The 14,776-nt window shown below is 36.7% G+C and overlaps 1 protein-coding gene across 1 annotated transcript in view; it reads right to left on the bottom strand.

The window, feature by feature from the left end:
• The window catches only part of LOC123307125 (adenylate cyclase type 10-like), a 106,013-nt gene that overhangs the window by 62,199 nt on the left and 29,038 nt on the right, over positions 1-14,776 (bottom strand). Inside the window, exons 8-12 of the mRNA XM_044889343.1 lie at positions 12,609-12,834; positions 9,451-9,647; positions 9,044-9,281; positions 6,727-6,982; positions 2,998-3,243 (exon numbers count right to left, since the gene is read on the bottom strand). Coding sequence (XP_044745278.1) covers positions 2,998-3,243; positions 6,727-6,982; positions 9,044-9,281; positions 9,451-9,647; positions 12,609-12,834 — 1,163 coding nt within the window. The remainder of the gene's footprint in view (positions 1-2,997; positions 3,244-6,726; positions 6,983-9,043; positions 9,282-9,450; positions 9,648-12,608; positions 12,835-14,776) is intronic.

Genomic DNA, 14,776 nt, shown 5'->3' with positions numbered 1-14,776 from the left:
TGGGACGGAGACATCCATAATTATGACCTGTTTTTCTTTTTTATTAATTAAAACCAAATCTGGTCTGTTGTGCGGTGTTGGTCTGTCAGTTTCAATAGTTACATCCCAGTAAAGCTTATATGTACAGTTTTCAAGTACGCTACACGGACTGTACTCAAATGGCTTCTTGATGTTATTTATGAGACCTACTCTCGCTGCAATGGCCTGGTGGTAAACCTTCGCCATTGCATTATGCCGTTCCGTGTATTCTGTTGGTGCTAGCATGGAACAACCGGACGTGACGTGCTGCACAGATTCCGTTGCTTGTGAACATCTTCGACATTTGTCTGTAAATATATTCCTTCCAGTGATGTTTTTCATGTAAGCTCTTGTGGGAATCACCTGGTCTTGAATAGCTACCAGTCTGCCTTCCGTTTCCGGGAATAAGTATCCAGCTTTGAGGTAAGTTAGTGATTCCTTCTTGTCTATATTACTGTTTTGTAAATTTCCAGGGTACCGTCCATGGAGGGCTTTACTGTGCCATTTCTGAGTGAGCTGTTCGAGTGTCACGTCTCTTGGATCTTCTTCGCCTCCTAGATTTAGTGGGCTGAAGTTGTCGTCTTCCCTGCATACGGATTGGATAAATGGTGAGTGTTTGGACCTAAAATATTGTCGCAATTTAATTACCATCTTATTATGCGCGATTTCAACATTTTGTAATCCTCGACCTCCTTCCTGCCTTGGTAGGTATAATCTGTTGGATGAGGCATGTGGGTGATGAATACCATGCCTGGTGAGAAGTGCTCGGGTTTTAATGTCGAGATCTTTCAACTCTGAAGCTGTCCAGCCAACTACTCCAAAAGAGTAGGAGACACAAGGAAGGGCCCATATATTAATTGAAGTGAACATGGCTTTTGAACTGAGTTTTGACTGGAGTATTTTCTTAAGCCTGGAAAAATATTTCTCACGGAAGATGTTCTTCATTTCCTTTGTTTTGATGTCTAAGGCCTGTTGCACACCCAAATATTTATATTGCTCTTGAGCACTCAGTCCCGGTATTTTTACGTCATCCGTTACCAGCATACACTCACCCTCCTGTATTCGCCCTCTCCTTACATGCACCACCGCACACTTATCCAGGTTCATTTGCATACCGATAGTTTTGGTGAAGGATGCAACAATTTTCAATAGTTTGAAATATATATATATATTTCAGCCAAATAAAGTTTGCATCTCTGCCCTCATTGCCTGGTTTGACCAGTAAACTGGTTCACATTTTTTCCTCTATTAGCAACGTGAAAATTGCCAGATATAACGTTTTCCCCAATAAGTTTCTTTTCACCAATCTCAAAGACAGAGCGGACGTTCTTTCCAGCTCTGATTGTGTCTACTCAGTGAGATGTTTAGACTGTGATGGGGTCTATATCGGACAAACCTCCCAATCCCTAAAAAGAAGATTCGCGGTTCACAAAAGCGACGTCAGACTACACCCTGACAGATGTGCCCTTGCTTTGCATGCTGCGAGAACTGGTCATATTTTCGATTTCGATAATCCGAAGATACTGTATTCTTGCTCAAATAACACCAAACGGGTTTTTTTGGAAATGTGCTATATTAATGAGCAATCAAATCCTATCAATAAACGTACCGACATTAAGGGTCTTAGTAACATTTATAATTATTTGCTCGCTTTGGACTCCAAAAGCGACATCTCTCCTCAACTTTCACAAACTTTATAATGTCATCCCACGAAATATGAGGATGGTAATTGTTCTCACTTTCGCTTTGGACTCCGGGGCGACATCTCTATTCCAAAACTCAAAACCTATTTCACTTTTAAAGAAAAAGATTTGACAGATTGTCATAGTCCTCTGTGGTCTGAGGATTTGTCTGTCCTCTGTGTCAACTTTTGGCGCCATTGTGCTTGTAACCTAGTTTAGCGATCTTTTTGACACGATTTTGTTTGTGTTATTACTTAGAGAATATTCATGTAGTTTCTCGAGATTGATGTAGTTTTCTTCCTTCCAATGATTTGTAATTGGTTGGACACATGCTGATTGTTTCTTTGCCATTCTTTCCACAGCTAGTCAAACGTAAGTTTTTGTCTTGATGATTTTTTAGTCTGTTAGATTTTAGAGGTTTTTATTAACTTTTTTAGCATCCTGATGAAGGACCTAAACAAGTGTCCGAAATATAGATGTACATGACAAATGGTTGTTTGATTTGTCTACATAGCCCCTTTATGCCGAGTACCCAATAATTAAGTAGATTAGAAAATACGGCAATACTCCTTGTATACATATATATATATATATATATATATATATATATATATATATATATATATATATATATATATATATATATATATATATATATATATATATATATATATATATATATATATATATATATATATATATATATATATATATATATATATATATATATATATATATATATATATATATATATATAAGTATTGCATGACACAACAATTAAAGTAGCCTATAAACTAAATGGTGATTGTGGAAATGGAGTACACAGTACTCCTCAAAGTGCCAACCGGGCACCTCGGAAATTTTAAACTAGAAAATTACATTCCAATAATGCGAGCTAGTCATAAACAAGCGGAGGAATTCTCAGAGAAGTTGAAAATATCTAAACACAACTGTAGACCGGTTTTGGGATCATTGTCCCTCATCAGAACAGTGTAATGATAGATATTTCCCCATCCTCCATCTTCCGGTTGAAATATTTATCACTACACTGTACTGATGAGGGACAATGATCCCTGAATTCTACGGAATTGTCGTTTCTAGTTCCCATGGTATTTGGTGGGGAAATTAATGTGAGTCATAATCTTATTATATTAGAAGAGTAAGCACATACAAAATGCTCGTTCTCAAGGAAATTCTCACATCGGATATTGATGAAGAATTTCTACATGTTTCGTCAAGGATTTAACCTTTGAACTTTTCGAAAATAATCAGGAAACATAATCGAAAGTTCACAAACCTTGAAGCATAAATGCTGCAACACATGGAGAGTGATCTGTAATTTTTCTTCAGATGTAAAAGTCCAGTATTCTCCTGTTTCTGGAAAATTCACGTTGAAGACTCTGTTCATCGACCATAGCATATTATTTTGTGACATATCACTAAGCCGTTTGTACAATTCAATCTGTCTTTCTTGTACTGTTGAAGTATTCAGATTAGAACTGAACGTTATCGAGAAAAATCTCCGTATGAAGTGAAAGGGAATCTGAAAAACGATCATCATCAGTGGAGAGGTTATGCACGACCTCCACCCTTTCCGGATTTTGCACACATTTAAATATAAAATATACTAACTGACAAAGAAACTGCAACACCCAGAAGGAGCTGTTTAAATTTTAATTTTTTTTTTGGTAAAACATAGATAGTATAGCAAGGAGTAAATGATTAAAATTTGGAGAAAAAAACGAAGGGTTTAAAAATTGTTTAATTAAATTTGTTAATAATGTGTTTGTCCACCGCGGTTATCTATATACTCCCCAACACGTTTTGGGATTGATGCAAGAAGATGGTCTATTTCTTCTTGAGGGATACTATCCCAAGCTACCTGTACTTCATGTCTCAGAGTCGCCAAAGTCCTTGAGGACTGGGGTAAATTTCCAAGCCTTCTACTCATGATGTCCCAAACATGCTCTATGGGCGAATGATCGGGGGATCTGGGCGGCCATGGCGAAGGATTCACATATGGGTCGCTTCAAAAAAGTTTAAAATAACTCTGGCAACAAGAGGTCGAGCATTATCTTGCTGAAATATTGGTTTCTCAAGCCGCTTAAGGTAAGGGAGAACATATGGCTCCACTATTTCTTGAAGGTAACGCAGCGCTGTCATGTTACCTCGAATAAAGATTAAAGATGACCTATACTATACTTGCATGTCATACCATAACGCCTACTGTCCGGTGTACATGACGCTCACCATAAAAATGAGGTTCACGTCTTTCTCCTCGACGTCGTCTCACCCTTCTTCGGTCATCATGTGCACACCAAGGAGAATCGAGATTCATCATAAAAGACCATGCCATTCCATATCCCAATGTTATCATTCTCTACACCACTGTTATCGTTGCCGTCTATGCTCAACCGTAAATGGTAACACAAGATGGGTACGATAATGCTGCAGTCCAAACGACCCTATACGGCGGTAAGCCGTTCGAACAGTTGGCCTTGTTCTCTTAACCGCCAAAGATCTAGTTGTCGCAAGTTATTGGTCTGTAAGTCTCGTAGATAGAGGAAAGAGAAGATACCGCATTGCGCAGCTACGAAGGAGAGCTCTCTGTGTCCAACATCAACTTGTTTTTGTTTACGTTTACCTAAGATGTCTAAAACTCTGGTGTATTCACTGATTCGATTTTGTTTTTATTTCGTGAGGATATCGGATCAGTTTCATTTTTCCCACTGTAGGTAGCACTGTTCAGAATTTGACAGAGCATTGTCAACTGATATTTGAAAATTATTTGAATACTTTCGTACGACTTACGAATATGTTGTATTTATAAGCGATTATTGGTGTGTGAAAATGTATTAGTTTCGAGAAAGGGATGTAGAACATTCATTTATTCAACATGACAATCAAGAACTACAGCTAAGAATTCGATGTTGTTGGAATTTGAGGCAGAACCAAATCAGATGAATGAACATTCGGGCCGGATATAGCTATAGCAACTTCAGCAATATTTCAAAGAAACTGTATTGGAAATACGTAATGTGAATTGCGGGCATGTATTGAGAAACAGAAATACATAAATCTATTCTAGTCTGTTCTTCAAATATTCTTCATGAGTAGATATAGTGAAAATTCCCTTTCCGTCAACTGAATATATTGGAAATTTGACCAATCAACTGTGTTTTATTAAAATCATATTGAATTACCCCCTCATGAATTCAATTTGTGAAACGGAAATTATCTTGAAGAAGAATAGTAAATACTCCTTCGAACAGTTCGAACCCCCATTCAATAGTGTTGAAATATTGACAGATTTGTTTTTGCAACAGCTGACAAAATGAGCCAGTTCATATTTTGAATTCGTTGATCGATGTTCAATATTAACGCAAAACAAAACAAAACGAGAGAGTATCATTGGAATTCCTTAGGTAGAACAAGGATAGAACGAAGCAAATGACATGGTCGCGCCGCCACGAAACTGATCCCATATCCCCGATTTTCTGAAATGTTGATGCTTGCAAAAAGTGACAAGTGCACACACCAGTGTTTTAGACATCTTACGTTTACCCCAATCCGAATCTATATTTTTCGGTATATTTTCCACAAATTACACATTTTCCTGGCATGTCAACACCGAAATTCTTGATACTCAAGTATTAAGTATTAAAACGCATGAAACACTAACGATAACACAAATACGATAATAAACATTCAAAAAATATTGGGGTAAACGTAAACAAAAATGAAGTAAATGCACAGTAAATGTCAACAAAAACATAGAGATGTTGGACACACTTTTCTTGTTGTTTACGTTATCTTCCTCTTCCTCTATCTACGGTAAGTCTACGTCCGGTGCCTACTCTTCTTCGATTTTGGGCCTTATCAAACCACGCTTGACATTCTTGACAACATCTCATAACAGTAGTTGGATTTCTGTTCGTAATGTGTTCGTTCTGTTTCGATTTCTCGAAATGACAACCCCGCCTCCCGTAGACCAATAATTCAAATTCACTTAACTTGCAATAAATTCCGCGTACACGTGCTCTAGGCATTTTAACAACAACTAAACATCGACTTTGGATCTCCTCGAACAGCTGGTTTGTTGTAAAATGTAAAAAATTTGCAAAAAACGTCTACTATATTTAAGTAACAAAAAATGTTCACATGAAAAAACCTTCACGATTTTTTTCTCCAAATTTACATCATTTACTCCTTGCTATAGGTACTATCTATGTTTTACCAAAAAAAAAATAAAATTTGAACAGCTCCTTTTGGGTGGTGCAGTTTCTTTTTCTACTAGGCAAGTATTTTGTCGTATTTAGCGCTTCTAACGAATCAATATTTGCTATGGGAAGATATGAAAAATTTTTGAACTCATGTTAGAATCACTCATTATCATCATTATTTCATCATTCATTGGAAAACTTCGAGAAATAATCAATATCGAACTTTTTACCGAACGAACTGAAATTTCGTAATAGTTATTTTCCTAACAAATGCGGAAAGTGGTACTTGCCAAAACGATGCGAAACAGAATTCGTGCAAGCAGTTGTTCCAATATTGTTCCTAACTCTTGCGTAAAGTGTCTTGCCCGCACTCAACTGCTTGCTCGCCCGAACTTCGCATCTTTCGTGCAGGCAAGTACCACTTTCCGCACTCGTTAGAAAAATAACTATTAATACAAGCGTTCGCGTTTATCCCTTTTCTCGAACGCATTACAAGTCACAAAGAATCATTTTCCCAAACTCAAATATTCGCTCCCCAATCAAAGAAATCAAACGGATTTGAGTCAGATGAATGATCTGGCCACGCCCTATCCATATGAAGGATCTTAACATACTCAAGTGTATTTTCTGTGCATAAACGAAAAACTGGCCACATTATGTCTCAGTGTATTACGAATTAAGTCACTGACTCTTGGTAAGATAATTCTCCGCCTCTGTCACGAGACCTGTAGTTGAAAAACCTTCCATATGTATGCAGTATCCAAAAATGAATTCTCAATCCATAGTAAGACACAAAAACTTACATCCTCCTCGCCACTGTGCATCGTTATAAAATGAACCGGTAGGTTACTGGGCGTTCTCACAATCAATTCGTGCAGTAGCCTAGTTTTTCCTTCTTTTGGATATCCCCTTATATAAACTGCATTTATAGCATTCTGTAAATTCTCCTTGCTTTCCCTCTTTTTGATGAATTTTTTGTAGAGATTTTCGCAAGTTGTTATTTCCTTCTCTCGGCCAAGGGTAGGTTGATCGTATATCGGAGGATCTTCTGAAAGGTCCCTAGAGCAAAGAACGTCTCAATATACAGGATGATTCATAAAGGTGACTACCAGATTTGATAAAATGCTAACATCTTCGGAACAATAAGAGATATGAGTTTGCAAGTGTAAATGTTGGAATGTAAAATAAATTATGTAATGTCAGTGCACCGAACGCCAACGATGAGATAACCATGGTAACGACAAGCAGAATTACGTCTGTCATTATATGTATATGAATAAATCGAATCGAATTTGAATTTTTCCTTAAAGGAATATATTTATATATATATTTCAAGCTTCTGTAGAACAAAAATTGTTCCTAACACTTGCGGAAAGTGTCTTACGTACCCGCACTCAACTGCTTGCTCTCGAGCAACGACAGTTTCGTGCGGGCAAACACCACTTTCCGCACTTGTTAGGAAAATAGTTATTCGTTTCTCACAATGAGTTGTAATATTGTTATCACCTTACAATTAACTGGTTTTATTTATTCCTGTGACCTAAAATCCCACTTTCTCTCATTTTGAAGAACAAAAATCATATCTTAGTATTAGTCTTTGACAACATGGGTTTTTATTTCAATTCATCAATATTCTGCTGTTGATTTACGATTAATGGGTTTTATTGTTTCCTGTGACCAAAAATCCCACTTTCTCATTTTGAGGAACAAATATAAATGTTTTATATGTATGGGAGTCCGAGAGAGTTGAACCCCTTTTCACTCTGAAGCCAGATAGATAGCCAGACAGATAATAGTAGAGTGATAGTGAGATGAGCATTTTGAGTACAGCAATTCTTTTTTTGGGAACCGAAAGTTGGCTCATGAAAACAATATCCAATGACCAACGATTGTCTATGTCAAGGATTTCATCATCAGATATATCAGCGTATGAAATACATATTTTCTATTTCAGAGTCACTCTCACATATTTCCGAGATGTTTTTACCTTTTCGAACATTTGTATTTTTTTTTATATTTATTTCTATTATGAAATTTTCTTTTTTTGAAGCAATCTATTATCTAAGCTCAGTCCAATGATTATGTCTCCCGACCATATAGTATGGGTCAAGTCTCCCACACTTCCTTTTAGTCTATTCAACAGATGTTTTCTTGAAATTTTTACAACTATTATTGAAAAAGCTCATCGTTTATAAAACAATATTAATAAATGAAAGCAATAAAACTAAATAACACCATGCTCCTATTAAACTTTTCAGACAGTGTAACAAACAAAAATTATTCAATTTCTCACTTCCAAACTATTCTGATGTTGATGATGTAGTTTTGCCTTGTTACGAGTATGTCGCAAGCTATTTACGATACCGGTAGCGCGAGATTTGAATTGAAATATTTGAGGTAGTTCAAGTCTCCTACCTGAGTAAGTCTCCCCGACTCCCCCTACCATTGGTCTTTGACAACATAAGTTTCTGCAACGATATTTCAATATTGACTTGCGATCAACTGGTTTTACTTGTTCCTATTATTTTGAGGAACGAAAATGAAGTGGCATAAAGATTTGTAAGACGGGACGTGGGCCCAAGTCATAATGCGCATAATTTATATCTAACATAGGATTTTGCGCGGAAGCGTTGAAATTGGTCTGACGTGACATGGGACATTATAGTGTCATATGCTTATAAAAAAGATGACAACCGTAAGCAGCAACATTTTTCATTAATCATTGAAATATAACAATTGTTAATATAAATATAATATAAAGGTTTATATCCAGATTATTATAAATTTCAAACGTTTGAGAAAAAACTTTCTTCTTTCGGGGGAGAAGTAATTTTTCATAGCTTTTCATAACTTTCAATTAGCTGAGTAAACAAGACCCGTCATAAAAAGTAACTCTTCTCCTCCCTATGAAATATGAAATAATATATGTACCATTATAGAACGTCTCACATACTTATTGCATTTGAATTCCTGATATAATGAAAAATTCCGGATTTTTTGTCTGTCTATTTGAATTTTATAATATCATCGTGAAAAGAAACAGAAAAAGTTTTTATACCTAACGTGAGAAATGATCGAGCGATTTTCATGCAAGTTCAATATGCAATAATAATGGCTTACAAATCATCGGATATCAATTCGTAAATCAATCCCTCCGGAAGATTTTCAGCGTCCTCAATTTTTTCTTTCAGTAGAGCGAAACAAGTGTGCTTCATTTTGCTGTGTATGAAAGTATCCTGATCGCAGACTATCTTGTCGCTATAAGCCAGAGATAATGCTGTTGCTTCTAAAACCGTTTTACCAAAGAGAGTCAAATCTTGACGAAGACTGTGACCAATAACTGTGAAGTACGCTCTGCCTGAAATGCAAACAGAAAATACTGGATGTAGACAATCTTATGTCTCATTCTCAGATTTTCTGGATATCGTTAACTTATCTTCTTTGTTTTTCGATAACAAGGCACTGAAATATGAATTTTCAGGTGAACAGAATTCGTGCCACATTGAGAATTATGACGAAAAACTCACCTGTGCTTATTCCAACAGTAACGGCAGTTACTTTTTGGAAATCTCTCAGTACATTCATTATTTCAAAGGAACACTTCAAAGCAGAGCGATGTTGCATAACGTGAGCGGCACCTTTCAATCCAAATGTAACATTGAACATGGTGACGTTTTCCAAAATTGATACATAGTTTACATATCCCTTATATTGCTTTCCACACCTGAAATTGTATCAACATGTTCTTACAAACGTTATTCAAGATTGTTCGACCGTGTTTTTCTGAAAAATACTAGGGCTCTCTGCGAGGGAAATACAAATAGAAGGAAGAAGGTGATTGGCTGTAGGTTCATAAATATGATTATATGTTGTTCGGATGTTCGTTACAGATAACTATCAGCTATCTCATGTTTCGAAACGCTAAAGCTTCACCTAAACTTGGGAAAGTTCTAGGAATGAAGGAAGGTTTCGTATGAAACCTCTAAATACTAATAACTGTTAATTGAACTTTGGTCCCCCTTAAACATAAATTTGTTATCGTTCTAAAGACCTGGTCAACTTAAATTGTTAACATAAATATACAGAATTATAGATTCTTTTTGTGGAGTCCATTTTTGCTCTCAATATAGGTTAAATCAGAGATAACTTGGCATATGTTACTGTCGATTTTGGGTGCCTCTCTGATCATAAAAATAACATAAGATCAAGGGATATATAAGGATAATTTTGATGGATGATTTTTTCATGTTCATCATTTTTAGTTTTATACAGGCTATTGTAGGTAAAATGGTTTACTTTGGCCCGACCACCTTATAAAAGTAAAGGCTTAACTTTGAAAACGCCCTGTATGGAGTTCCACGACAATTCTTTGAATTGTCGTCTCCATTATCGATCTCTAAAAAGATACGTCCTTCTCGTTTCTCAAATTGATTATCGAATGAATGATATTGTACCATCCGAACCCTCGTGGATAGGTCCCTGTGACTGCTAGAAACTTCGCGACATATCTCAGCATTCTTTGGACGTATTGATATAAAAGATACGCACGGTGGACCCCGGGTCACTTAGTGTTCTGAATAGATTCGAGTAAATTCCTGATTCCTGAAGAGTTACAAAGTGCAAAGTAGTGAAAGCCTATTAGTGAATGTGTAATAAGGTTAGAGTGTCCTTGTACATAAATTAGTGTATGTACTATGGTAGTAGTAGTAGTGGCGGCCGTTAGGGTCGGCGGTGCAGACTCAAACTTCCCAAGACGAAGGCACTCTTATTGGTTAAAACTTTCAGTGTAAGTAAAACGAGCCGGTGGTCTTTGATATATTTCATAAATATTCCGTTCATTGCTGCTTTCACTCTGAAAAACTGAATATATCGTAAAGTTATGCAGCTGGTGCCTATTTTGCAGCAAAACCCTTTGTCGGTCCTCAATAAATTGGTATAATATTACGGTATTGGTTATGGCATGAATGGGTGGAACAATTCTCTACTTGTTGACAATTTCTTAGGTACAGTTTGTTATTCTCATTATTTTGGACCAAACATTTTTAGTTAGCATTCAATGATTATATACAGGAGGATTCATAACTATTGATAGGACCAAATGTGCCTTGAAAAGCTATTATAGATACCCATATATTCTAATAGTTACGAATCACCCTGTATACGGAATTTTTAAGACTCTGTTTCTTTCACGCATTGTATTCAAATAGTTGCCTCAAATTTCCCCAATTCATTCAAACAGTTTATAACCTGACCGATATGAGTGATACGGCTTATATAAATAACAAAGAGTTTCAAACTAGAATTAATCGAATACAACTGAACCCATAAAAATTCAATGTGTGGAAAGATATAAAAGATAATTCGAAATTCGATTTTGACATTCGAAACCTTTTTTTCGATATTGAAACATCCACTTCAGAATATGCCGAATGAGGCCGAAAATCTGAAACAAGTACAACAAACAATAAATAAATTTTATATTATATTATAATCATACTTCCAAAGGCAAATAATTGGAAAGAATTACTCGGTAGATAAACAAGATTATGCGTTATAATCATTAGATTTAAATATTTCACTTTTAAAAAATGTTATCAACGACAATACCACGAGACTTTTACGAGACTCTCGAACGAGACTCGAGATGAGACGAGACTAGGAGCCTACGAGACGAGACTCGAAACGAAACTACGTGTCTTATCGGCGAGTCGAGACGAGACTACATTAGAGTCCCGTCTCGTTGGTCTCGTGGGCATCACTAGCTGATTATTTCTCGCAATTTCTTTCCAGTTTCAGTAATCTCTGTTGTAAATAAAATTAGTTTTTTACTCGAGTCAAAATGGTACGAAACCGGGTTGAAGAAATTGTTGCTTCTTGAGAAATTCGGAACGTGGTTAATTCTTCAACGGATGTGGCGACAATATAATCACACTGTTCTTGAAAAACATGCAAAGACCTTTTCCGAAAATAAGTTGTTTGGTACAGAAGGGATGTATTACATATGTAAAATATTAATCTACCGACTCACGACAAATGTTCACGGGCCGCCACTGGTAGGATTTGTGTGAATAAATTAGACATTAAGAAAGGAGACAACCCTGAGAACGTTAAAATATGTTATATTGTCACGATCAGTTCTAAGATCCTGGGGAATGACATAAATATAACATTGAAAATAATGATAAGGATTAATTCAGATGCATATACCACCCGCTGATATGAATATCAATAAGTGTTACGATCTGAATTGAACTAGCCAATTTGCCATCGTCAGGGCCCCAAATGGAGTACGCTCCATCGATGAAAAGCAGATGCTGACCATGGTTTCGGTTTCATTTGACCTCGTCAGAGCAACATAGCGTTAACTCTTATTCAAAACTGACAAACGCTATTGAGTACTATCTAGTAAACAGCGCCACTCAGTATGAAACGATATCCGATTCAATCTTCTCCAGATAGAATCGGAACCATGGTCAGCATCTGCTTTTCTTCGATGGAGCGTACTCCATTTGGGGCCCTGATGATGGCAAATTGTCTAGTTCCATTCAGATCGTAACACTTGATATTCATATCAGCGGGTGGTATGCATCTGAATTAATCTTTATTATTGTATTCATTGTCTCCCCGTTTAGGCGTGATCATTCTTGATTATTAAAAATAATATTCCAATGAAGTTTTCAATTACCTATGAACAGTTCTCAATATCTCATCAGTTGCTTTCCACTTTTTCATGTACTTCGCGATGGAAGTAGCAACCATTATGGTCACTACAGTGACATCTCGCAATTCCAACATATTTTCAATTGGTTCATCAGCTAACAACGCATCTCGTATTCCTTCCTGGAAGAACTTTCCGACTTCCTTCAAGAACATTTCGCCGTTTTCCATAACTTCTTGGACTGAGGGTCTCACTAAATAAATTGTATTATTTTTCACCAAATGAAAATATCTGTCTCAATAATCTTTCGATGAAATAAATGAAATAATGAACAAAGAGCCATGAGCGATCAGGATATTATAGAAAGAGGGGGGAAAAATTAGAAATTTTTCAGGTATTAATGAAAATACAAAAAAGTATTCAAAATTGAATGCTAAATCACGTCCGAAAGGAAAAATGAAAGAAAAAGCCAGAAAATCCGAAAAATGAACCAGGAAAAGGTAAAAAGGTATCTTTACCTGTTGCGTATTCGGTATGGTACATATTATTAGGTCCTTTCGTTTGCATAAAAAGTGCAGCACTTTTCTACACTCCATTTGATTTACACCAGTGTAGTGGAAGTGTAAAGTATCTACACATAGTCAAAAGGAGATGTAGATAAACTACACCTCCTCTACACTGGTGTAAATTCAATCAGCAAGCGAATACTAAAATCGAGTGTAGAAATGTGCTACACTTTTTATGCAAACGAAAGGACCTAATATGAATAACATCGTAATAGTTCATACATCATCAACTAGACTTTTTAAGTATTCTTCACGTTCACTAGATAGGAATTCCACATGCAGAATACATACAGATTAACGGAAACTTCCAAGGGGTAGTAGTCAAGTTAGCGGTCAAAAGGAGCAGTAGATTACGGTCTCTTTATTATATCGGCCAAGCTTTCTATTCGGAGATTGTCTCTTTCTTCAAGTAATAATAAAGAGACAGTAATCTACTGTTCCTTTTGACTGCTAACCCGACTTCTACCTTTTGGATATTAAATCTACCAGTCGATACAGTACATTGTAATGAAGGGGTAGTTTTCTGGCAAAAATACCTCCTCACTTCAGAATAATCTTTTTGTTTCATTTTAGTAATTTTAATGTTGGATTAATTTTGAGAAATATTTTTAATTTCCAATTCAGGATTCAGACATCGTTCGGAATTGTAAACATTCCGCAACGTTTTCATTTCGTTTTCAGTTCTGAAAAACGATGTCGCACCAAATAAAACATCCTGAATTGGAAGATAACCGAGTTTTTTGTTCGCCAGCACAGATAAGTCGAAATTAAGACGTCTTCATCGACGCAAATTTCACCGAATTTCGACAGCCGGAGCACGTTTGTTTCTTTTTCCTACTGTTCCGCTGTGAGTGCATTAGAACCCAGAGGTAAGACGATACTCCGTTTTTTTATATTGTTGGAACTTAAGTCTCCATCTCCACCCCTCCAAGCCACAGTTTGAGTTCCACCCCTACTGTCAATAAAGTACCCTGGGGGATACAGAAGGCACTTTGGGGTGGCTACCCTTCCTTGAGTTTGCCCGTTCGTTCCCGTGTTCATCCCTACGGTTAGTGAAGCACTCTGCTGGTGTGGATACCCGGGGAGTGCAGAACGCGCCTAAGAGTGAGCCGTCGTAAATCAGTGCCGTCGTATTTCATCCCTTAACCAGGCTGAGGTCCAATACCTGTCCGTTGAGTGTGCGTCTTAAGTTCTGGCTGGCGAACGCGTCCGTAAACCCCGCATCGCTTTTGAGATCGGATCCTGTTTCATTCCGTCCGTTTTGCCCTGTAAATTCACTTATATCGAATCTTTCACTGTGCGGATTTTATAATAGTGAGGTTTGTGTTTCCTTGTACGAGTCGACAAATATAATTTGTATACGTTGATTTTGACTTTCACTGGTTGTCGCTAACACCCCAGACACCGAGGAACCTTGTCTTCGGCTACCAGGGTAGGTTTGCTATTTTCCCTTAAAGAATAGCTGGTGCTTGAGTACCCCGAGAAAAAGGCGTTACAACATACACTTAACGGAAACATTTTCTCATAGGTACAGGGGTGGCCTATTAGATGTTTAGGGAGAACAGATTGTTTTGAAAATTTGGGTACTAAGGTTTTACTTCTGATCTATCTAATCAAAATATTTTCAAA

This window comes from Coccinella septempunctata, chromosome 2 (genome assembly GCF_907165205.1).
Source record: "Coccinella septempunctata chromosome 2, icCocSept1.1, whole genome shotgun sequence".
NCBI lineage: Eukaryota > Metazoa > Arthropoda > Insecta > Coleoptera > Coccinellidae > Coccinella > Coccinella septempunctata.
The sequence above is the reverse complement of the archived record's forward strand: the minus strand, read 5'-3'. Positions and strand labels throughout refer to the sequence as shown.